The 26,143-nt window shown below is 35.0% G+C and overlaps 2 protein-coding genes across 3 annotated transcripts; both read right to left on the bottom strand.

Moving 5' to 3' along the window:
* Positions 1-3,567: 3,567 nt before the first annotated feature.
* Positions 3,568-3,924, bottom strand: LOC146906427 (uncharacterized). Its single transcript, XM_085728821.1, has one exon. It carries the CDS (start codon positions 3,922-3,924, stop codon positions 3,568-3,570), a length of 357 nt encoding a protein of 118 aa, XP_085584947.1.
* Positions 3,925-15,165: 11,241 nt separating this feature from the next.
* On the bottom strand, positions 15,166-25,254 carry LOC146906426 (phragmoplastin DRP1E). 2 transcript variants are annotated; one of them, XM_085730897.1, is made up of 16 exons: positions 25,006-25,254; positions 23,756-23,921; positions 22,866-22,929; positions 22,675-22,782; positions 21,831-21,932; positions 21,102-21,152; positions 20,952-21,013; positions 19,121-19,211; positions 18,967-19,031; positions 18,654-18,848; positions 18,455-18,574; positions 18,288-18,358; positions 16,622-16,847; positions 16,486-16,536; positions 16,037-16,405; positions 15,166-15,545 (listed from the first exon to the last, which is right to left on the bottom strand). In XM_085730897.1, the coding sequence occupies exons 4-16, from the start codon at positions 22,739-22,741 to the stop codon at positions 15,417-15,419; spliced, it is 1,599 nt and encodes a 532-aa protein (XP_085587023.1). In that variant the 5' UTR covers positions 22,742-22,782; positions 22,866-22,929; positions 23,756-23,921; positions 25,006-25,254; the 3' UTR covers positions 15,166-15,416. The 2 variants fall into 2 exon arrangements, with proteins under 2 accessions (XP_085587023.1, XP_085587022.1); XM_085730896.1 differs by lacking the exon at positions 23,756-23,921.
* Between the last annotated feature and the right edge of the window lie 889 nt (positions 25,255-26,143).

The following is a 26,143-nucleotide window of genomic DNA, read 5'->3' as shown; positions in this document are numbered from 1 at the left end:
GCTTCTGTACATGGTTTGATCAACAGATGTGCCTCCTTCATCCTTTGTCAGCTTCAAGTGAGTTGCAGCTGGAGTTCTTTTGTGATCACCATTATCCAAGCCAAATTTCTTCACAATGTTCTTGGCATATTTACTCTGAGAAATGAAGATTGTATCCTCCATTTGTTTAACTTGAAGACCAAGAAAATAGGTCAATTCACCAACTAAGCTCATTTCAAACTCTGACTGCATCTGATGAATAAAATGTTGAACCATCTTGTTCGACATTCCACCAAAAACAATATCATCAACATAAACCTGGGCAATCATCAGTCTCCCATTGTCATCCTTTACAAACAAAGTTTTATCTGTACCTTCTTTCCTGTACCCTTGACCTACAAGAAATTGAGTGAGTCTTTCATACCAGGCCCTAGGTGCCTGCTTCAATCCATACAAAGCTTTCTTCAATCTGTACACATGATTTGGAACGCTAGGATCAATAAATCCTTTAGGTTGTTCAACATAGACTTCCTCATTCAAGTACCCATTCAGAAAGGCACTTTTAACATCCATCTGAAACAGCTTAAATTTGAGAATACAAGATACACCTAGTAATAATCTTATAGACTCCAGTCTAGCCACAGGAGCAAATGTTTCATCAAAATCCAGACCTTCTATCTGGGTGTAGCCTTGAGCTACTAGTCTTGCCTTGTTTTTGGTCACAATCCCATGTTCATCAGACTTGTTCTTGAAGATCCACTTGGTGCCTATCACATTTACACCTTCAGGTCTTGGAACTAAATCCCACACTTCACTTCTTTTGAACTGATTCAGTTCCTCTTGCATTGCTTCATTCCAAAACTCATCTGTCAGAGCTTCTTTGACATTTTTAGGCTCAATCTTGGACACAAAACAAGAGTTGGCAATGACTCCAACTGATCTTCTGGTTGTGACACCTTCATCAGGATTTCCAATAACAAGTTCTAATGGATGATTCTTCTGAACTCGTGTGGAAGGACCCTTCTTAGTGGACATTTGATCTGGCTCAGTATCATTATTTTCATCTTTCTCTGGTTCAGACTCTGTCACCTGAGTAGGTGCATTAGTTTCCCTAGTAGGTGTTGCAACATCCTCATCAACATCAGGAACCCTCTCTTTAGGCACATCATCAATCACTACATTGATTGATTCCATCATAGTTTCAGTTTTAGAATTGTAGACCCTGTAGGCTCTGCTATTAGTGGAGTACCCCAGAAAAATTCCTTCATCACTCTTAGGATCCATCTTCCTTATAAAATCTCATTCAGACAAAATATAGCATTTGCTACCAAACACATGAAAGTATTTAACAGTAGGTTTTCTTCCCTTCCAAAGCTCATAGAAAGTTGTAGTGGTACCAGTCCTTAGTGTCACCCTGTTGTGAATGTGGCAAGCTGTGTTCATAGCTTCAGCCCAGAACCGATATGGTAGGTGTTTAGCATGAAGCATGACTCATGCAGATTCTTGAAGAGTCCTATTCTTTCTTTCCACCACACCATTTTGCTGAGGTGTTATAGGAGATGAAAATTCATGTTTAATACCCTCTTTAGCACAGTATTCACTAAACTTAGTGTTTTCAAATTCAGTTCCATGATCACTCCTGATTTTAACAATACCACACCCTTTTTCTCTTTGTAATTATGTACACAATTCTTTAAATACATCAAAGGTGTCTGATTTTTCTCTAATAAAGTTAACTCAAATGAACCTAGAGAAATCATCAACTACAACAAGAACATACCTCTTTCCACCAATGCTTTCAACTTGCATAGGTCCCATCAAATCCATGTGCAGAAGTTCAAGAACTTGAGAGGTTGTTTGATGTTCCAACCTTTGGATGAGACATCCTCGTTTGTTTTCCAATCTGACATTCACCACATATGTTGCCTTCAAGAATCTTAGATCTGGTAAGCCTCTGATGGCTTCAGATGACATGGCCTTCCTCATCCCTTTCAGATGCAAATGTCCCAGCCTTTGATGCCACAGTTTGATCTCTTCCTCTTTGCTCAAGAGACATGTTGAGATGAATGATTCTTCCTGAGATACCCATAAATAGCAATTGTCTTTGGACCTTGTACATCTCATAAGAACTTCTCCTTTCTCATCTGAGATCTGACATTCTGGTTTGGTGAAGTTTACTCTCAGACCTAGATCACACAGCTGGCTAATGCTAATCAAGTTTGTAGTTAGTCCTCTGACTAGCAGCACATCATCAAGTCTTGGTAACCCATGTTTTATCAGGTTTCCAATTCTCACAATCTTTCCTTTAGCTCCATCACCAAATGTGACATAACTGGTTACATATGGTCTTACATCCTCCAAATACGTTTCAACACCAGTCATATGTCTTGAACATCCACTATCAAAATACCAGTCTTTTTTAGATGATGCTCTAAGGGATGTATGAGCAATCAGACCAGCCTTGGTGTTTCTGTGGTTCCACCCATTCCTGGACAGATTCTATTGGAAATGCGTGAAATCACCTTTCAGCTTGAAGCAGTAGGGTCTGATGTGTCCCTTCTCTCTACAGTGATCACAAACCCATATCTTTGACTTCTTCTTAGTCTGATGTTCCTCAGAATGTTGGAACATTGACTCTGCTGACTTCATTCCAGTCTGTTCATCAATCTGGTTCAGTTGAAGATTCAACCTTGACAGTTCATCATTGAGCTCTGACATATGAGCCAGATTATCAAACCTTTCATCCTGCAGTTGTGCAATCTCTCTTGCTTGCTATTCAAGTTTCTGGGTTAGTTCACTGTTTTTGGCCATCAGGTCATGATAGGATATAGCAAGCTCTTCATAAGACATTTCTTCCTCACAAGACTCAGTGTCTGACATTATTCTACCAGCTAAGGCAGAGACATGATTAGCAGATTCAGCTTTCACTTCATCATCTGAGTCATCCCCATCTGACCAAGACACAGCCAAACTTTTCTTCTGTTTCTTTAGAAAAGTGGCACACTCTGTTCTGATATGACCATAGCCTTCACATTCATGACATTGTACCCCTTTGTAGTGAGAATCTGCCTCATCAGGTCTTGTCATCTTCTCTTTACTTGGTTGACTGTCAATGTTGGGTCGGATGTTCTACCCATTTGATCTGGACCTTTTGTCAAATCTTTTGAAGATCTTCTTGAACTGTCTCCCAAGTAGTGCCAGAGACTCTGCCATGTCTTCATCATCTTCAACATCTACTAGTGCATTATCAGCATTCACACTAGAAGTAAAGGCAATACCTTTCCCCTTTTTGTCTGACTTGCTGCTGACAGTTAATTCAAAATTTTGCAGGGATCCTATCAATTCATCAACCTTTAGACTAGATATGTCTTGAGCTTCTTCTGTAGCTGTAACTTTCATGTCAAATCTCTTAGGTAGAGATCTGAGAATTTTTCTCACAAGCTTTTCATCAGAAATTTTCTCCCCAAGGGACTCAAAAGAATTTGCAATGTCTAGGATATTTAAGTGATAATCCTGAATGCTCTCATCTTCTAACATTTTCAAATTCTCAAATTTAGTGGTAAGAAGTTGAATTTTAGCACTTTTTACCTAAGTTGTGCCTTCATGAGCAGTTTTGAGAATCTCCCAAGCATCCTTAGCCACAGTGCATTGCTTGATTAGTCTAAACATATTTTTGTCCACACCATTGAACATAGCATTCAAAGCTTTTGAGTTTCCAAGAGCCAATTCATCTTCATCAACACTCCATTCTTCTTCAGGTTTCAACACATCAGTCCTGTTGCCATCAACATCAAGTTGTACAAGATGTTCCCAACCTCTCAGAATTGCCTTCCATGTTTTGCTGTCAATAGATTTGAGGAAGGCACTCATGCGTGATTTCCAGTAATCATAGTTTGAGACATCCAATAGAGGGGGCCTGTTAACAAATCCACCTTCCTTGTCCATAGTGCTAGAATAGAACTCCTTGGAGCTCACCCTAAAACAGGCAGGGTGCCTGCTCTGATGCCAATTAAAATTCTAGCGTACTTGTTTTAATAAGTTCTGTCAGATGTTTTAACGTTTGCAATGTTCCGATTAATGTTTCAACATCACGTGATAAACAGAAATAAAACAAGAAAAATAAAAGACAGAAAATAAAGAACACAAGAAGTTTGTTGACCCAGTTCAGCACAACACGCTTACATCTGGGGGCTACCAAGCCAGGAAGAAAATCCACTAGTGTAGTCCTTTTTCAATATCTCTCAGCAAACTCCTCGTTTACACTATATGACCTAGGACCTACCCGTATAGACTTCAACCTAGGAACTCCTAGATCTGAGATCCCATCTCAGTATCCTAATGGTCAATCACTGCCCCAGTGACCTATCAGACCTCAAACACAAAAGATTAGAAGTTACCTTCCAACACAACCAACCAAACATTGTTTCACAACTTCAGTTTGATGAACAAGAGTATCAATACTCACAAAACCAGTCCTAAACAAGTATCTAATCACGACACTAGAAAGAACACACAATAGATTCTAGACTTGCATCACAAACGACACAAGAACATAATACATGAAGACTCAAACCCTAAAGATCTAACTTTTAGAATGACGGCTTGAATGAGCAATTAGGTCTTGAAGTCTTCCTTTTATACTGAAGTAGCTTGGGCTAAATAATCATTGGGCTTCAGTAAACTTGCAGATCGGTTCAGCAAACCTGCAAAACAGAATCAGAAACAATTCTGGAAAGTCCTAATATGTCGGAACCTATTAGGAAACATTCCAAATCGTAACAAATATTTTATTAAATAAAATATCTATTTTAGTAATATTCCATAGTTGATTCTTATAAGATATGCGCGTTACTTGGTCAGTAAGTAAAGGAAATATGGTTTCCTTAAACGATAAAATACGCGCGTAAAAATAAGGTAGAAACCCAGGCACACTGAACTGTGCTAGGATGTTGGAACATTGTCTCGAACATTGGTTCCAACTTACAGAACAAGGATATTTGTTTTAGCAACAATGCAGCCAACACAAATACCCAACATAATGCAATTTGCTCTGGATTATTGATGATGTGTTCACCATCTCTTAGGGATGTTATCTGTTTGGTTGATTGTTTGATTTTGGTGATTCTATGGTAATAGCTGGTGTTTCTATCTCCCTCAAGATGCCATGTTGTCTTGGATTTTTCCTGCCAAAAATTTTCCTCAATGTCTAAAGCTTTTTGATATTCTATTTGAGCCAGTTTTTCTTGATCAAGAAGCAAGTCTGTATGGCCATTCACATCAATAATTTCTTGCAAAGCCTTCAATTTATCTTCTGCATCTTTCACCATCTCATGCACATTTCCAAAAGATTCTCTGTTCCAAGTTTTTAACTTATCTTTCAAGGTTTTCAGTTTTTGGGAAAAAAACAAACATTGGACTGCCAAGTACTTGAATGTTCCAAGAATCTTCAATAAGTTTTTGACAATTAGGGTGGTGGGACCACATTTTCATAAATCTAAATTGGGATGAAAAAGTGGTTGGGGTGTTCTTGAAATCAATAAGTAAAGGAAAATGGTCAGAATGATGTTTGGTTAAGGTTGAGTCTAGTGTTCATAGCAAATAGCTTAAACCCTAATCTAGATAACCAGTTTGAAGGAAACAACTGAAAATCTATCCAGGGTTCAGCTATTAGAATAAAATCAGGATTGTTACTATTAATAAGTTTCTTAAGTGCTAACCTAGTTCGGGAATTTCCTAACCCCCTAACATTCCAGTAAATGCCTTTCATTTAAAAGGTTTTGGATTACCAGTTTTTGATCTGGTTGAGTACAAGCTTTTGGAACTTATGGAAGCTTCTTTGGAATTTTTCTTCTTTGTTGCTTTGCTAACCACTTTTTGAAACCCTGATGCCTCTATGTTCTGAACTTCTTCCATTCTCATAAACTCATCTATGTCTTTGTCCTTCTGCATCATATGTTCATGTTCTTCCATTTGTTTCCTGCTAACTTCATGTTTATCTTGATCTTCTAGGTTTGCCCAAGATTGTCTTAAGAAACTTATATCTTTCTGGATTCTGACTGGTGTGTCTGGTATATCTTCATGTGTCTCTGAATCCAGTTCATCTTCTATATGCTGAGTTGCCTCTACAAACTCAGAGGTCTCTGAACCAACCTCTGAATTATTTTTGCTTCCCTCTCCTTCAATATTGCCATCATTTTGATCTTGTGTCATGTTACCTTCTGAATCCCCACGTGCTTCCTTCTTTTCATTTAGTTGGTTTTCAATATCATTCACATTATGAGTTTCTTCTTGCACCTCCACAGGATCTACAACAACTGGCTCTTTTTCTTTAAAAATCTTCCCTGTAGGGACAAATTCATTAGCAGGTTCTTTGCCCTTATTCTTGTTGTTTTCATTGGTTTTTTCTTTTTTTCCTCCATTGTTTTTTCCTTCAGTTGGCTTATACTTCCTGCACTTACTTTCATGATGACCTATTGTGTTACAATTCATGCAATATTTTGGCAGATTCTCATATTCAAAGTCTACAACGAAAGCATATCCTTTTCTCTCTACCAAAACTCTGTATTTCAGTTCATTAGCCAAATCAACATCCACCATAACTCTAACAAAGTGACCAAATGTTCTCTCAAACATGTTTTTACCTGTAACTGAATCAATACAGATGGGGCTACCAACACTACTCGCAATAGCAAATAATATTTTTGGCCTCCAGTATTCTTGACCTAATCCAAATATTTTTAACCATACATGTGCTGAGGTGCTTTTTTGTGCTCTAGAATTGAAATCATGAGTCCAGGCAAATAGCTTCAAAAATCTAGGGTTCAAGTTCCATGAACCAACCATCCTCACGCTTCTAGCATCTTCCATAGACGAGAAACAGAACTCATAGTAACCTTTTCCTAGGGAAGTGATTCCCCATCTTCCCAAATTCTTCCAAAAAGGCTTAAGCTTTTCACGTAAGGCATATGTTGACAAGGGAGTTTCACTCTTAGGCTAGATCACCCTTGCATGCAGATTGTTTTAGCATGTTTCCATTCCTGCTTCATACTCGTCCTCTGGAATCTGAATAGATGATTCGTTTCCTTTTAAACATGGTTTAGGTAGCTGGCTATGAGGGATATCAGAAAAGGTGTTTAGGGCTTGAGCGAATGTTTTCTGGGTAGCTTGTTTTGGCTGGGGTGGTGGTTTTATTTGTGCGATCGATGGTTGATTGTCATCAGCAAGGCAAGGCCATGAAAGAATGAACTTTTGTTCAGGCAAGGGGGTGGTTTTGGTCATGGCGTTGGTGTTATGTACGAAGGAAGAAGACGATGGTACATTGTTCATCAAAATCTCCAGAGCATCTCACTAACACTAGAAACCTTGTTTATACTTCACTATGTTAAGTTCAAATTCCCTCAACGACAGTTGTAAAAAAGTCACTTTGTTTAATAAAATTCTCCCTTCCCAAATGATGAGTCAATAATGAGTCATTAATTAGTGTCTTTTATTCAATATTTAAGTTTATTTTAATTAGATTCAATATGTTTTTATTTCCTTCTAGAACTATTTTACTTCAATTGCAAGTTATTTTATTTTAGAAACAAATATTTGAAAGATGAAGTCTTGGAGCAAAAGAAAGGAGAATTGGAGCTTATTCATACCAAAAATATAAAGATCTCATGCAAAAATATATTGTGCAAAAATTCATGCCAAAAATATGAAGATCTCATACAAAAATATCCTGTGCAAAGAATTTGAAGATCTTGCGCAAAAATATAACAAGTGGCGCGCCCCTTTTACTCTTTTGCTGCTTCAGCTTCAAAGACAAGCTACCTATTAAGTTTGCTTCTGACCTAAAATCCCATGGTTTCTTGTGGAACATTCTAGTGATGTATTTTTTAAGTCATTGTAAACTATAAATAGAGTAGCTAGCTATCACAATAATTCATCTTTTGTTTTTGGAATAAAAGTTCACCTTTATTTTATTGTTATTTACTTTTATGTTCTTCTTCTCCTCCTCTTCTATGTCTACAATGAACGTGAGTGAGTAGACTCTTCTTGTCTTGGGATTGTTGGATAAGTCTAATGACATAATCCTAATCAAACCAAGCCTTAAACCTTAATTTTATGTAACCCTAATTTCTAATCTAAATTCACCGTTTTCACATGAATTAACAATTATCAAACTCATGAAGCGAAAGTGGAGGGTTAGTAATTTTTAATTCATCATCTCAAATATCAATTCATCAAGCGAAAGTGGAAGTTTTGATATTGGAACAAGTGAATTTAGACAAGGATTGCGAAACATGAAAATAGTCTAGCAAACCTTGAGACATATAAAGTTTCGAACTTCAAGGATTCTAATAGCAATCAACTATGAAAATAGGCGTAGTTGCAAGAGAAACACACTCACTGAGACCGAAAGGAGATGTGATAGGCTAAAGAAAAACTTGTCTTTAGAAATTAGGTCTAACATAAGGTTCTAGGTTTAAGGGTTTGGTTTGTGAAGGGTTTGTTATTATGATGAACCAACAACTCCCAAGGCGTTTATATTTTTATTATTTTCTTTTAATTAAAAATCCAAACATTATAACTCAAAACTCTTTTCTAATCATTGCTTAAAGTTAATTGAATTCATAACTCCTTGTCGAAACGATACTTTTTTTTACTACTTCGGTAGAACCGTGCACTTGCGGATTTATCCCATCACCCAATTTAATTATATAAAAAAAAAGTTAGAGTAATACACTTTAAATATTGGAACATTATAAATTAAAAGTATATTGTAGTCATTTGAAATTCAAAATGTCTACTAACTACGATAATCACTACAAGAAAATTGTCATTTTGCGACAGGTAAATTAAGGCTTTGCGACAGTTCAAACTGTCGCAATTGGACATTTGCGACAGTTCCGCAACCGACGAGAAAATGCATGTCGCAAAGGTATTTCGCAACAAAACCCATACTAGAACAAACCAGGAAGACAACACCCAAAACCAAAACTAGAAAAACAAAACTCCTTTCATATAACAAACTCAAACACAACCCAACAAAACGAGATGCGCAAAACACCAGAGTATCAAGGCAAGCACAGCTGCAACTGAACCCTACAACCCATACCAGATAGGGAAAACAGAGGACAACAAGGCAAAGACAACCATAACCGATCCCCAACACTCAGATCAGACACGCCACCTCCAAAAAACTGCCGCACTAAAACGACTAGAAAAGACCAACTCAACACACCTCAAAACAGGAATAACTAAAACAACAAGAATACATTATCAATTTTAGAAAATAGAATGAATTTTTCACTACACGAGTAATTGATGACATTCATCGGATTGGAAATGAACAGTCAAGATCTCACACTATGTGAAACTATCGAGATCTTGACTGTGTGTTTGAACCGTAAGGCAGCAGATGGCAGTTGAGAGTCACTACTACAAATTGTGAGAATTCACTTAAGCACTGAATTCAAGTCCATTCACTACAACATGGGAACAAACACTTGCCATATGTGTTATCTCCATTGATTTTATGTGCTCTTTGCAAGGTTACAGCCATAAATCAAAACATGTATGTACCAAAATTTCAATCAAAACAAAATAAAATAAAATATTGCTATACATTTCTTGAATGATTGTCAAGTTTTCATAATGAAAAAGAAAACATGATGTCTTCGTACGTTGTAATTGTTCATACAGTTCATTATTTAAATTCTTGAAATTGCGCACAAGATAAAATAAAAAAATATAAAAAACCTAGATTCTTAAGCTTAAATTCATTACACACAGAGAATTGAAAAGAAGACCTTCACAATAGTGCAAACTTCGAACCGGACCGCCGTGACCGTCGAAAACAAAGGGGGTTTTACGATTTGGGTTTTTGTGAGAGAGAAGCGATTTGCAATCTGGGGTTTTGCTGGAGAGAATCGACTTGGCTTTTGGAGGAAAGTGAATTAGGGATTGAAACGATTTGCAATCTGGGGTTTTATGAGTTGGGGTTTTGTTGAGTGAGTGGGTGAAGGATTTGGGGTTTCGCTGAGGGAGGGAGAATGATTTTCAAAGAAACTTAGAACATAAACTTCAAATTTTCTGAGTTGAATCAAGGGCGGAACAAAGTAATAATGAAGAAAAAATAAACAAATCAAATCATACAATGGGAGAAAATCAACGAAAGGAAAAGAAACTTAAAGTGAGAAAGCGAGTTGAATTGGAACGATTTGCTAGTGAGTGAAGAACTGGAACAATTTGGGGTTTGGCTGAGTGAGTTCGATTATCACAGTGAGAAGATTTGTGAGTGATATGGATTTGGGGTTTTTCAGTGTCATGGATTTCTGATGGTTTGTTTTTTATTTTTATTTTTCTAAAAATAAAGAGAGGGAGCCAATTTTTTGGAAGAAGCGCTATTTATTTTCATTTCGCGCTGAAAGTCATTACCTCTTTAGAATTAAAATATTACGACATATGACCAACCTGTCGTATGAACTGTCGCAAACATTAATAAATAAGAAACTTTGCGACAGTTAAGCCAATATGTCGCAATGTCAGTGTCGTAAAATGGCAATTTTCTTGTAGTGAATTTTTTAATAAACATTTTATATATAATTTCATTTAAATTCATAATCAACCTTTCTAATTGAAAACAATAAAAAAGAACTTCAAAAAAAGATTTGGCTATGGAGGAATTAATATCAAACATGCCAAAATGATTTAAAACTTCAAAACCACTATTTATTCAAATTATGTTTAAAGATTTCAACTGTCTCACATGAGATTTCAACTTCAAGTTGGCATCTCTTAGACTCTAAATTAAAACAAATTAAAACAAGTTTGAAGTGACCCAATAAGTTCTTCTACTTTCATGTTCTTAATGTCTTGGGCTTCTTCAATGTCAGTCACTTTCATGTCAAACTTTTTAGGGAGAGATCTCAGAATCTTTCTTACCAATTTTTCTTCAGCCATTTTTTCTCCCAGAGCACCAGAGGCATTTGCAAGATCAAGAGTCTTCATGTGAAAATCTTGAATGGATTCATCATCATTCATTTTGAGATTTTCAAACTTATAGGTGATTAACTGAAGTTTTGACATCTTGACCTTGGATGTGCCTTCATGCGTAGTTCTCAATATTTCCCAAGTATCTTTTGCCACAGTGCAATTGTTTATTAGTCTAAACAAGTTTTTGTCAACCCCATTGAACAAGGCATTCAATGCCTAGAATTTCGAAGGGCAAGATCATCTTCTTCCTATGACCATTCTTCTTCCGGCTTCAACTTAGTTGTGTCCTTATCATCTTTATCCTTCACGAGAGGGCGATCCCAACCTTTTAGAACAACTTTCCATGTCCTGCTGTCAATAGACTTATGAAATGCCACCATGCGTACCTTCCAGTAATCATAGTTGGACCCCATCTAGAATAGGTGGTCTATTAACTTGTCCTCCTTCCCCTTCCATAGTAACAGAACAGGGTGCCTGCTCTGATGCCAATTGTAATTCTGTCATGCAGTAAAGATGTTATACATGATGTCGAGACAAGTGAGATGTCAAGAACGATGTCAATACTTCGTGATAACATAGTAAACAAACAATTATAAAAGGACAAGAAATAAAAGACGCAAGTTGTTTGTTGACACAGTTCGGTGCAACTTCACCTACGTCTGGGGGCTACCAAGCCAGGAGGAAATTCAGTAAGTAGTATCAATTCAAAGCATGCATAAAAACCCTCGGTCTACAGTTTCTTACTTAATCACTACCCGTGCAATTTCTACCTAAGACTCTTCCCAGTCCTAGATATGAGAACCTCCGCTCATTTCCTCTTACGCACAGATCCAGTGATCGTCTTTTTAATAATAACAAAATGGTGACACTCTCCTAAGCCTAAGATTCAACTCGAGCTTACAAGCTTTGAGTGATTTCTAAGAATTACAACTCAACTACAAAGCCCAGCTCAATGCATCAATCGTGATACAAGAATGGCTCACAAAGAACAGACTAAAACCCTAAATGACGGCTTCAGTGAGCAATTGGGTCTTGAGTCTTCCTTTATATAGCCTGATGCAAAAATGAACTTGATGCACAAATCCGGCTAATCATGAGCTGAATCGCGAGATTTCAGCACAAAATATTCTGAAGCAAATCTGATGTTTCCTTAAATGTTGCAACAACATTCTTAAGGACTAAGCTAAGTACAAACCGCATTCTTCTGCTTCTAGAAACACGCTTCTTAGTCAACGCTCTACGTGAATTAAATCTTCAGAGAATATTCAGGAAATCTTCACGTTTAAAATAAATAACCAAGAAAGCAGAACAAGACACGCTATGATGTCGTACCAACATGTTAAGACATCTTGCTAGAACTATTGTTTTAGAAAAAAGTAGCCAACACATGTCTGCAAACCCAACACTAAACATATGATCCATTGTCAAATGAATAGTATTCTTTGACAAGTGGTTGCTTTGCCCAAGAGAGAATTCAAATTTAAAAATCCCACTGTTTATTCTCTCTTTTTAATTTGAATTTCAAATTTCAAACATTAAATATCCACTTTCTTAAACTTCTCATACACACTTCTTTATCACTTTCTTTTTTTATAAAGGATAATATTCATTTTGGTCCCTGAATGTGTAACAAGTAGTCACAATGGTCCCTGTCGTCAAAATAATCCCTCAATACTAACATTAACTCTTTTCATATAATGACTGAGATGACAGTAAGTAAGTACTTCAAAGGACTGTTATGATCATAAGTAAGTATATTGAAGAACTAATATGACAATATTGACGAGGAATTTCAACGTAAGAGACTATTTTGAATAACATAGTGTACAATCAAGGACTATTTAAAATTTCGATACGTTGAGAAACTATTGTGGCTACTCCTTACACATTAAAAGACCAAAATGACTATTATCCATTTTTATAAAATGGATAATACAATGATATTAAACATTCTTCAACTAAAATGTACGGAAGAGTTGACATTGACTAATATTTTAAAAATAAACTAAAATGCCCGACAGAAGTTGACATTGATTATATTGAACTATCATGCACGAGACAAGTAGTCGCTAATAAAATTTCAAAAATAACTCAATCGATTGGGATAAGTTGCACGGATAAAATTAACTCAAATACACAAGACAAGTTGTCAATAATAAAATTTCAAAATAACTTAAATGCATATGATAAGTTGTCATTGATAAAAATAAGTTTGATAAATATAAATAAATATTATATACACGACCAATTGATAAGAAATTAAAAACAAATATTACACATGTGCCATTGATACAGACACAAGAAAATAGAGAGGAAAAATGTTCCACCAAATCCAAACACCGAAAAAAGTGGATTGTTGATCAATTTAATAAAAATACTTTAAACGCAATTTGTGTCACTACATGAGAAATTATAGAGTTTTTTTTTATTTTATTAAGAAAATGTAGAGTATCTTCTTTAACTAATATATGAAAAATATGATATTACTATAACAATGTTGCTACTATTTAGAGTATGATACCGCGTCAATTCTACAATGATATTGAACCCTCTTCAACTAAAATGCACCGAAGAGTTGACATTGATTAAAATTTCAAAAATAACTAAAATGCACCGGATAAATTGACATTTATTAAATTGAACTATCATGCACGAGAGAAGTTGTCACTAATAAAATGTCAAAAGTAACTAAAATGCACGTGATAAGTTGTCACCGATGAAATTAACTCTGATACACGAGACAAGTTGTCACTAATAAAATTTTAAAATAAATCAAAAGCACGAGATAAGTTGTGACTGACGAAGATAACATTGATAAAAATAAATATTATACACGAGACCAGCTGATAAGAAATCAAAAATAAATATTATACATGTGTCATTGATGCAAATACAAGAAAATACATGGCAAAAGTGTTTTACAAATCCAAAAACCGGAAAATATGGATCGTTGATCAATTAGTAAAACACAATGCAAAATGTATGTCACTACGTGAGATTGTTGAGTATCTTCGTTCACTAATATATAAAAAATACAATATCACTATAACAATGTTGGTACTGTTTAAAGTATCTAACCACATCAATTCTACAATGATATTGAACCCTGACATTTACTTAAATTTTAAAAATAATAAAATGCACGAGAGAAGTTTCCACCAATAAAATTTCAAACAATGAAAAATGTGATTTGTTGATCAATTAGTTAAAACTATTTTAAGTGCAATGAGTGTCACTATGTGAGATTTATACAAATGAAATACTAATTATTGCAATGTGTGTCACTGATGAAATCTCAACAAAATACACAGTAAAAAAATATTTCATTGATCCAAACAATGAAAACTATGGGCCGCTGATGAATAAATTAAAGATATTTTTGATATAATGTGTGTGCACTGTCTGATTTATACTATTAAAATATTCACTGCATCAATGTGTGTGTATCAACATAGAAAAATACATGAAGTAAAATGTTTCACTAATATGTACTCACATAGTGTAGTTAAAATATCTTTAACCACGACCCACATTTTTTATTGTTTAATTTTAATTGTATAAATCTCATGTACTCAGATAGTGTAGTTAAAATATCTTTAACCACGGTCATAAAGAAGAGAGAAAAAACGAAAAAAAAAATGAAATTATACTTATACGGTATAAAAATACGGTGTTTGACAACTAGATGGTGGTGAATTGTTGATGCTAGTTCAGTGATCAGTCATTAACTGTTGGTGTATATTAAATGAACTGTTTTTTGAAAGGAAACTTGCATGGATCAGCTGATAATTAGAGCCTTAACAAAATAGAACAAATTGCATTAAAAAAAAGTAACAAATAAATTAATCATTATCATCTAGAAAATGATACAGCTGCTATTTAACTAAAGAAAACTATAATTCCTTACAAGTTCATAAATGAATCGTTTGTTGCATATAAGGAAAACATAATGGAATAATTATTTAGCATTAATTTCGGCGCTCCTTGTATAAGCCTTAATCTTTGATGTGAACATTCTCTGAGGGCATTACCACCATTGACTTCATCCTTCTCATGAGTGGTTGTTAGCTCTGAATTTGTCTTGTTAGTTGCATAATACTATTTTGCCAAATTGGTCTGCACTTGTTAATCAGATACAAGTCTCAAAGAAAAAGTAAAATAAAGGATTGAACCAATAAATGGTATAGCCAAAATTCAAGAATGTAACTCAAAAAAAGAATCAAATACACGGAGAATATGCAAATTTATTTTACATATCACAGTGAAGATCTTATTCTGTATTTGATGTACATCACACATTCAAACCAACTCAACTCCAACGTTACCCTACAAGGAATAAAGGCTTAGAATTGTCTCAACAATTAAGTAATATTAAATATGTAAATTACATTTGGGTCAAGCCAACCCAAGATTGCTATCAGTTAGTCCAAGGTGAGGAAGATATCCAGCTAGGCTCATCGGACCCAAGAAACAGAATCAATTTCATCCCTTGCTGCTTTATATAGTTCAAGCCTTTTTGCACACTGTTGTCTCCTCTCCATCATTGCAGGGTCTTCGTCCAACATTAGAGATAGTTGTTTACCCTATAACAGGAAATATCATATCACGGATATATTGAAACTATGTAAGATAAGTGCATAATAATGTCTAACATTTTGCGAAGTATAGGTAGGATATAAACACATTTCACAATAAACATCAAAGTAGAGGAAGGTGAGCTTATATCATGAAATATAGAAAAACATATGACAAATTCACTTGATCGGTGGTGGAGCTTGACTTAAACTATAGACTATTGTTAGTTTGTTTACCAAAACAAGGTGAAGGGTGAATAAATCATAAATCACAGAGGCAACACAAAATTATATACTTAAGTTTGACGATGAATTTTGGAAAATCTTAAGGGGTAAGCTGCGACAATTCATATTGTAAAAAGTGAACTCTTATCTAGCAGTCTTGTGACAGCTACTAAAGTCTATCTGGCCTACAAGGTAAAACTTGACGCTAACAATCATGGTCATAGGAAAGAAAGTAATAAACAACAGACACAAAGTGAGAGCAAGAGATAACATACCTCTTTCTTCCCTATTTGTGCGTAGAAATGATTAAGCAATGACTGTTTTGCTTGTCTGACCTGACAATAAACAACAGCCTTTGGAATTGTGTTCCTGAGTGTGTCTGCCACCAGTCCTATGTAAGACGACACATTTGATGCAATTCTCCTGAAATGACCTTCTGCATATCGATCTACATTTGAGGGAGCAGGGCTTCCAGCTTGCTCCGCTTCTTGAGGTAGTCTCCGGAAGAAATCCACAGTGAGATATGAAGATTCCATATCTACAAGCCGGAGAGTTGTCTTCTTACTTTCTTCACGAAACCTTGCTAAAGCCTCATTTGCCGCTGCAGCTAGTGCAGCTTGAAAAGTTGGGAATCGCTTCAGTTCCTGCTCAGGCACATGTTAGTATCTCCACAAAGTAACACTTCAAGAACAAGGTAAGTACAAAATATACTCTTGAAAGTTACCTGAGTTTCAGCTATTGATTTCCTCACGAGTTCTTTTAAGACAAAATTAACCTACAGAAAAATCAAGAACAGCCTGCCCAATTCTTTAACTGTTGCATGAAAATAAAAAATCAGAGAAGACAATAAGATTGCTTACAGCATCTACTGAAGCTTCAGCCGGGCCTTTAAGGTAACCAAGAGACCCCTCAATGAGGCGCCTGTAACCTTGCTCGGGGGCAATCAAGTGAGGCTGATAACCATCCGCCTCTGACACCACTTTCCTGACATTCTGGAGAGAAAGATGACGATCAAATGGAAGCTTTCGCAAGGCAGAGGGAAGCTGATTGTCAAAGACATTATATATCTTGTCACCTCCTGGCCGCCTAAAGATTTAAAAGAAATTTGTGTAAACATAAAATCCTACAAACCAGTTCACAAGTGATAACAAACTTACATAAAAAACAGTCATTTCAATTTGTCTTGGTTAAGCTTGTTTTACATTATGCAGTAGGCAAACTGCATCAAATTTAAAAGTTTCCTTTTAGTTAAAATAGTTTTTCTTCAGCATAAGTTTAGAACAGACCATTCAACATTTCAGGTAGTACACAATATTTCATCATCGCCTTATACAGCAATTTACAAACAAGGGAATTAGGTAGTTTAAAGAGAGGAATGAGCACTATTGCAAGATTGTGAAATCCCAATCATGGCATGCATAAAAAGTAAATAACAACAGCAACACCCACCACCCAAGATGATTGTACACAACAAGTCGGAAAATGGGCCGAGGGAAGAAAGGTTGTATTCCCATTACAGCCACAACAGTGGAAAGAGAATCACTGTGATTTCAAGCCAATAGATGGGATGCAAATGCACTCCATGACTAAGTTTTTATCTATCGTAAGTGCTGGCCGCAAAGCAACAGTAATACCAACACTATTGTGCAGTATTGAAAATCGGCTGCAATTTCAGGTTTTTGGATATGGAAGTGTGAGCGATAACTGAGAACAAAAAACCGTTAAGCAGGTATGAAACAGAGCAGCATTTAAGGGATTGAAATATAATGTAAAACCATTCCCCACACAGCTTAAGCGTTTGGATTTGTGGTCCAAGAAATTGTATCAGAGCCTTTAAGACCAACAAGTGAGTCAGTCTGCGTATATTATTCATACTTCAAATTCAAAGGGCTCTTGTATGAGAGTGTGTGTTACGATTTTATAATATAAACACCATTCACACGTCTTTACACTACAACTTAAGCTTTTGGGCTCGTAAATTCAAGACATAAGTCAAATATTTTTCTTGGCCTTCTGCATTCAATAACTTGTGCAAGACAAAGCAGAGGCTGCTCTTTTAGAGGAGCATGAAGGAAATCTACTGCAAGTCATATACGTTGGTTGATGGGTTGAAGGATACAAAACAAAATCATTATTCATGAGTGAAGGAACATTAGAGCTGTTTTATAAAAATGAAGAACAGAGTAACAATTTCGGAAAAACAAATGCAACTTAAGATTCGGGCTGTGATACTGATACCATCAAAGTTCATGCCACAGTAGTTGCAATATCGAACACAATGAAAATGACCAACAGACCTCCACAATACAATGCCCTACCCGTCTACCATAGACACACTGTTATTTGATATTAATCATGATTTACTACTGTGATACATATGAAATTTTTATTTTTGACGAAGGGTCTTATATGCCATGTTACAGTTTCACCGTTTGTGTTTAGATCCCCTATTTGACCTTGATAGAACATGGCATCTTCCAGTTTGAGAAAACGGCGTAAAAGAGGAAAACAATATAAGATATTTACCCTCCATCTAAATGTTCCTTGAATATCCTTTCAAATGCACGACAAAGTTCTAGGATAGTGTATAGTTGAGCCTGAAACAGAAGGTAACATTCAGCAAATATTCATGAGGACATCAGAATAAGAACCTTAATCTTAAAAAGAAATCATCAAAAGTACAGGCCACCCACCCCAGCATCAAGAGCAATAGGTCTCCCAAGATGATCCATCTCTGATTCAAGTTCCTCAATGCTTTTGTTTATTAAAGACGTTATACTAGGTATCCTTGCCCTAATTACCGACTCCAAGTGCTACAGAAATAAGCTCACATGATTAAGATGATAATCCATCTCATAAAAGATTAGCAAAGAACATACTTCAGAAGGAAACCTTTGAGAGAAGCTTTGCAAGGTATTCTGAACCCATTTTATTGGCCAAGTGCCCATAATCAGGGCTGGTTGCAAAATATTCACGCTCCTTGCGTCTCGCAACAACCATATCAACATTTTTATTGATCTCCGCCTGAGACCGATTTACTATACCAACCCAGGGATGTTGCAGACGGTAAGACCTTCCCTCCAAGACCTTAAGGGAATAAAAGTGGATAACAACAGATAAGTTACATCATTTCACAGGAGCATTTCAAATATGAACATTAAAGGAATCGGCATCAACCCAAACAAGAGGCGAAGAGAAAAATTACATCCAAAGCATTAGTTCCTTTGTCCATCAAATCTAGCTTTGTCAACACTCCAAATGTCCTTTCACCTAGAGTGATCATTAGACCAGAATTTTAGTCCAAAACTATGAACAAGCAAGGAAATTATTGACCATTAAGAAAAGCGTTCAAAAGGTACCTGTGGGATCAACTTCCCTGGCAAGTTTAATAGCATCAGAAGTTGCTATGTCTTGATTGGCTGGAGATATTGCTAGAATGATGGAATTGGGCTGTTGAGAATAAAGCAAACCAAAAAATAAAATATGAACTTTTGGGGTAAACCACATATAGTAATTATGGAATTAGGCTGTTGAGAATAAATCAAATATGAACCTTTGGGGTACACTCATATAGTAGTTTTTAAAAAAAAAAACATGGGAATCAACAAAGCATACTTATCTATCATCAATAGAAATATTGCAGAAGGAATGTTATTTAAAAATAGATATTTCAAGCCGTTGGTCTACAAACTAAATGAAAAAGAAAAAGAAGAAGAAGTAATACATAAGTACAAAAGAAATGTGCTCTTATTTTAAACGAAAAAAAGAAAAGAAAAGAACGTCTAAAATTTCATATTTTAGTACAAAGAAAGGCAAATGAACAAAAGCCGAGAAGTTATGATAGGACTGAAGCAGTACACTTGAAGAGCATCAAAATATCACAAACAACCTGCTGACTCTAAAGATCTGAAAGAAATGATAAAGTTAACATACATATTATTATTACCCATTCATACATGTCATACAAAATAGGTTTATCAGGCTTTCACAGCTTCAGATGCATAATAGGTCTTCTTTACATAATCACTACACACAAAAAATTGTTCACATCTGTCAGTATATCTAGATGTAGATCATTTGGATGTACATAACATGGTGTCAAGCCTAGACAAAGGTCCATGGCGAGTCATAGCAGTTCACCTGAAAAACACTATAATGGGTTGTGGAGTGGCAACTATACTCAATATGAAGGACACTGCAAAAAAACATGTCACGCACACACTAATGCACATTCATAATTATATTCAGAAGTCCTAGTTTAATCTAAAGGAATCTCTAAAAACAAGTCAATACCACAATCCCCTCTCATTTTTCCTAAGACCTGATATTTTGCTTTGGCTGAGAAGTTGGAACAGGGGCTGGATACGAGCCATAGAGATCAAACAGGACTTATCTGAAAAACCACCAGGCTGCTGGAATTCAGCCAGAAAATGCATAGAGGTGTCAGAGAAGTATAGACAAAGGGAGGAGCAGAGTAAGATACAGCGTCTGTGTAGTTGGAAGGGACACTGCAAAACAGGTGAGTCTGTCCAAAACTACGGAAAACGTCCATAAAATATGTGATTTACTGGCTGTTCAAACAAAGGAAATAGTGGTTTTTTAATTGAGAAAGGATATCCCTAACCCTAACAATCTTGTTAGGCAGAGTCTCAGCCACAATGTAATGCTCATGTTTGAGGATCGTGCACTTTTGACAGCCCGTGGTATACCTTCTTACTTAATTTCTCATTATCAGAAAGCTGCATCCTAAATTTCAAAAATTTATGTTGACTTTATTATGAAATGTAATTATGTTATTCAAAATTTAATTGTTAAGCTTTATCTGAGGAATTTCGATCAGACATATTTATTGCGCAATATGCGAAAGGCACAACATTGAATGACATCATGATGTAAAAATCATAGCGGCTGATAGCTGCACCATCACACAACATAACAAATTCAATACGGCGCTATTCACTGCTGTAGCTTACTCTGGTACATGAAATTTAGGACCAGGGGTGATTGTCTTAGGTCGAGGCAAGCATCTAAGTTCAATGAGTACTCAGGAGAACTCATCAGTATACCACATCCAACAATAGAAAATGATTAAATCCGAAGTTCTGTAGTCCAATTGGGATAAAAAGACAAGCAAACAGATTGCAATCAAACAAATATATGAACAATTTATATTGAAGAAATTATTTTTACCTTCTCAACATAAGATCGGACCATAGCTTCAATGTCTTGAACAATACTCTCGGGTTGTCCCTCTGAAAAAGAGATGAATATTTACCAACTAAAAATCATCATTTCATCCAAATAACTGATTTATAATTAGCAATTAAATACAAATCATACCTACAGCCACTTTAGTCAGACCGGGTAAGTCAATCAAAGTTAGGTTGACAACTGTTCAAAAGACAAAAAGAAGATGCTTCAAGTCAGCTGTTTTAGTCTCATTATGTGCCATATAATAATACTGCAAGGAATACACATCTGAATACACTTAGTAATTACAAACTTATATCATCAACCACAAAATTATGAATTGTTCTGTCTGCAACCTCCAAAATAGATAAATAGCTTCAATGTTGCGGGCTCATAAAATCTTACAAATCTTGTAGTTATTTGAAATTTAGAAAACAAGTAGCTCTCATTTCATTTGTTTTGAAGTCAAAAGAAGTTGAAATAAATATACTGCAAATTTGGTCTAAAATCAACCAGGTTTTGTTCTCAAATGTCGATATTTGAGTACAAGTCAAAAAAGAGTAAAAGAGAGACTCTTGACAAGAAAATATATGATTGATACTTTGATGTGATATAATACAATACACTAACCTGCCACCATTTTTTTCTATTTCTACCAATAATTGGGCCAAGTACTTCTAGTACGAAATCAAAATATTACAATAACTCTAATAATATTCAAACATCTGACAATAAAATTATTCGAAAACAAAACTTAGACAAGCTAAATATATGTAAAACTTGTTGAAATCTATACTACGTAATCAATTTTAATTTACAAAACATACCCCCTTGCTTTAAAAGCTCACAAAAAAGGAGTCTATAATAGATGAAACGCACCATTCGGAGAATAGATGCTAAGATGAATAGGAATAGGAGATATTTGTTTTGTCTTCCCTGTTACCCGATCAGTTTCATCCTGAATTTCCTGGCGGACCACCGCTGCAATAGGAAAACCAGATTTTAGTGAACATCATCTATATATTATGATACAGAAACATAAAAATGGTCAACTGAATACATATCCTAAAAATAGTAAACTAACAGGCAGTGCAACAGTTATCGTATGATAAATTGCTAGCCAATGATGAGATGGTGCCGCTTGAGACGTGTTTAGAAAAAATTTGAATAGAACCCCGTAAAAAAAAAAAAAATATGTTGGACTTGGATCTTGAAATTGATTTTTATCATTACGAATACTATGAATATAATTTGAATTGAATTCATTGTAGGACTTGTTTTTTTAGAATTTTTAGAATATACTATATGATGCCATGCACCACTCAAACTCAAACCAAGATGCTCTAGCAGTAGCACTGCTTCCGATGAGCAGCATAGAGAGAAAGAAGCCATAACCGGAACATATAATATAAAAACATATAATATAAAACCGAGGAAAAGGGTTCGGGTGGCAGGAGAACAACCTAATCATCTTCAACTGAGACATTAAAAAAATAGCATCAAGGTCAAAATGTCAAATAGAAAATGCCCAGTAAAGTTGACACAAGAAAATCACAGCATGAACAGTAGTTAAATAGTTTGGTTTCGTTAGAAAACCGGCTACACTCAAATCTATACATTGCAAAACAGAATATAGTAACACGCATTAATAATTCTTTTACAGGCAACCAGAAAACAGAGGCTATCCTATGATCAGTTTAAACAATAAGTTTTACAGTCATACCGAAATCAGTGAACTTTCTCCTTGACAGGTGAAGAAACTCGGCATACTCTTGTGTTCCACTTTCCATCTTATGCAACTGCAACACCAACGGACGCCTTGTCACAATCCCTACAATTCATTCACACCAAGAAACAAACATGAGACAGACCATAATTAATAATTTGAAGAAAAATGTCAAAAAAAAGTCAAACCTGATCCTCTAGGCAAAAAGTCACGGCCAACAATGCTTTCTAAAACAGAAGACTTTCCCGAACTCTGCACAAATTTCAAAGGAAAAAGAAATTCAGACAACCAAGTACACAAAAAAATAGGGGGGGGGACAATTCCCAAAAGTTGAATCTTTTATTCTACAACCCTCGGCTCAACAAACAAATTTCATGAACATTAAGGGCAGGAAAAATGAAACTCAACCCAAGACAAAGAACCAAAAAACGGAAAAAATACCATTGTTAAAAAGGCAACAATAGACTGTAAATTGTCTCAAACTCTACTAAACTTTGAATGAAAAAAAGTTGAAAACTCATACCCATGAGGTTAAAAAAAAATCTCATAGTATTTATGAGTACTCTAACAAATCCTCTCACAATTTATTCTCCTAACATGAAATCAACTTTTGCAGCTCAATTTCTCCAAAATATGCACCGTTTAATTTCTCTAAACTTATAAGAAAGTTCAGAAACAAAATTTCATATTTCAGGTGAAAACCCATTTTGAGCTAGAAGCTAATCCTTAACAAGTACAAAAAACAAAAACAAAATAATAACACAAAAATGAAAAGTAGCTAATTTCAACCATCCAGTTTAGGTCTATTTTCTCCGCGGAAAATCTCAAACATTTAGACCCCCAGCCACCCAGAACGTGAAAAATCACTAATTACGGAACAACATTCCAAAACTGAACACTTCCTGAATTCAGCTCATATAACAGTCACACACAAATGGTTAAATATTCTTTTTGTCGTATAAAGTTCACAATTTTTCACATATAGTCCCCACATAGATTTACTTAAAATGTAGTTTTATTTTGCTTTTATATGACTAAATTTTTAGTTTCATATACTAAAAACATATGAAGCACTCACATAGACACGGACACTAGACACTAAGCACTTCTAGAGGGGCCAAAATTGATTCTGGAGGTGTCAAATTGATTCTGACATGTTTGATTGCTTTCGAGTATAATTGATTTTGCGTCCAGAATTGATTCTACTCAAAGCTGTGATTTGTAGCTTTCGATTCTACTCAAAGCTGTGAATTGACAACACAATTGAAAATAAATAAAGATTCTTACATTATTCACGAGTACTCTAACAATTGGCTACTCTCACTATTTAATCTCCTAACTTGAAATCAACTTCTGCAACTCAATTTTTCAAAAAGATCAACCCATTAGTTTCTACAAACTTATAATAAGAAAGTTCAGAAACAAAATTTCATATTTCAGGTGAAAACCCATTTTGAGCTAGAAGCTAATCCTAAACAAGTACAAAAAACAAAAACAAATAATAACACAAAAACGAAAAGTAACTAATTTCAACTATCCAATTTAGTTCTATTTTCTCCACCTCAAATTTCAAACATTCATACCCCCACCCACCCAGAAAGTGAAAAATCACTAATTACCGAACAACATTCCAAAACTGAACACTTCCTGAATTCATCTCAAATCACACACATTCACACATAAATGGTTAAATATACTTCTAGTCCTATAAAGTTCACAATTTTTCACATTTAGTTCCTACGTAAATTTTCTTCAAATTTGGTTTTACTTTTCTTTTATATGACTAAATTTTTAGTTTCATAGACTAAAAACATATGAAGTACTAGCATAGACACGGACACCAGACACTAAACACTTCTAAAAGGGCCAAAATTGATTTTGGCATGCTTGGTTGCTATCAAGTAGAATTGATTTTGCGTCCAGAATCGATTCTACTTAAAGCTATGATTTGTAGCTTTTGATTCTTACACACAAATTCATAACTCAACTCACTTTTACGTGAATTCATCCAAACACAAATCACTTTGCCTACAACTCACTTTTAGTCAGAATCAATTCACTCAAAATCCTTGTCAAAGCAGAACGAAACATACACTTAACTGAATGTAATTACATGTACCGGTATCATACTTAGTTATTTAAGAACCAACAACATATTTAACCGAATAAAGATACAAAATAAGAAAATTCAGCACCACATAAAGTAAAACAAACAAAAAATACAAAAAAAAAAAATATCCGTTAACAAAAAAAAAAATCAATTTCTTATTCTCCACTGTAAAACATGAAAGAACAAGCAATTGAAGAGATGAAATGAAAGAACCGAACCTGACCACCAACAACAGCAACAGAAGGAAGAGCTTCCCAAAGAGAAGAGAAAGTGTTCCCATCATCACCACCACCATAGTCACCAAGTACAGTACAAGCTCTCTGAATTCTATTCACCAACCCAATCAAACTCTCCATTGTAGTCATCTTCTACTAAACCCTAGATTCTCGAAATTGACTTAGTTGAAAACGACGACGTTTAACGTGAATGATGTTGCAGAACTCGTTTTAGTGTTTATCTCTTCGGTTAAACGAGAGGTGGTGGAGTTGGAATAATTTGAAATTTTGAAATTCGAGGTGGGGTCCACTGACGTTGTTGGCGGGGACCACATTGCTTTTGTTCTTTTCGCGGTTTCTTTATGAACGTTGGATTTGGATTGTATCATTGTAGGAATGAACACCAAAAATCATACCGTAAAAACTAATTGTCATTTTTTTGACAAAATAAAAAAAAGGGAAATAGTCACATTGGTCCTTGAATGAGTGACGAGTAGTCATAATAGTCTCTCAATGTATAAAAATAGCAAAATAGTCCCTGATTGTGCACTTTGTTAGTCAAAATAGTCCTTGATATTAAAATATTTCGTTAATATTATCATATTAGTCCTTCAATAGACTTACTTATTGTCATATTAGTCCTTATACGTACTTACTTAGTGTCATTTTAATCCTTATATCAAAAGAGTTATTGTGAGTATTAAGGGGTTATTTAAGCTTTAAGGACTATTTTGACTAACAAAGTGGACAATCATGGACTATTTTGAAATTTTGATACATTGAAGGACTATTGTGACTACTTGCTACACATTCAGGGATCAAAGTGACTATTACCCCTAAAAAAAAAAAAACTAATTGTCATAATGACTTTATATATATAAAATTTTACCAACAGTATAAAATTTTACAAATATATATTACAATATTGTTTTGCATGAATTTTACATTTTTGGTGAGTGAAAATAAAAATAGTTTTTTAAGGTTAACTCACAACACAATTAAAAAGAAAAGAGACCAAGTTGTCGAATATAACTCAATGAGAAAATACCAAAGAATGAATGGTTCGTGGTAAGGAAAAGAGAGTGATTCAGTGAGTGATGTAAATAGTGTACAATTGTACATAAAAAATAATTGTTCTCTT

The sequence above is a fragment of the Medicago sativa genome, chromosome 7, assembly GCF_051527215.1.
Source record: "Medicago sativa cultivar Bolivia chromosome 7, Bolivia_mono, whole genome shotgun sequence".
NCBI lineage: Eukaryota > Viridiplantae > Streptophyta > Magnoliopsida > Fabales > Fabaceae > Medicago > Medicago sativa.
This window is presented reverse-complemented; position numbering and strand designations above follow the sequence as displayed.

What these genes read in the sequence shown, in the direction of transcription:
- LOC146906426 (XM_085730896.1), bottom strand. Translation starts at nt 25,152, where the DNA reads ATGACTACAATGGAGAGTTTGATTGGGTTGGTGAATAGAATTCAGAGA. An exon ending in TTGCAAAGCTTCTCTCAAAG is followed by an intron (nt 18,575 to 18,653) that starts GTTTCCTTCTGA and finishes TTATTTCTGTAG; the next exon opens with CACTTGGAGTCGGTAATTAG. An exon ending in AAGGAACATTTAGATGGAGG is followed by an intron (nt 16,848 to 18,287) that starts GTAAATATCTTA and finishes TTAAATCTTTAG; the next exon opens with GCGGCCAGGAGGTGACAAGA.
- LOC146906427 (XM_085728821.1), bottom strand. Translation starts at nt 3,924, where the DNA reads ATGGACAAGGAAGGTGGATTTGTTAACAGGCCCCCTCTATTGGATGTC.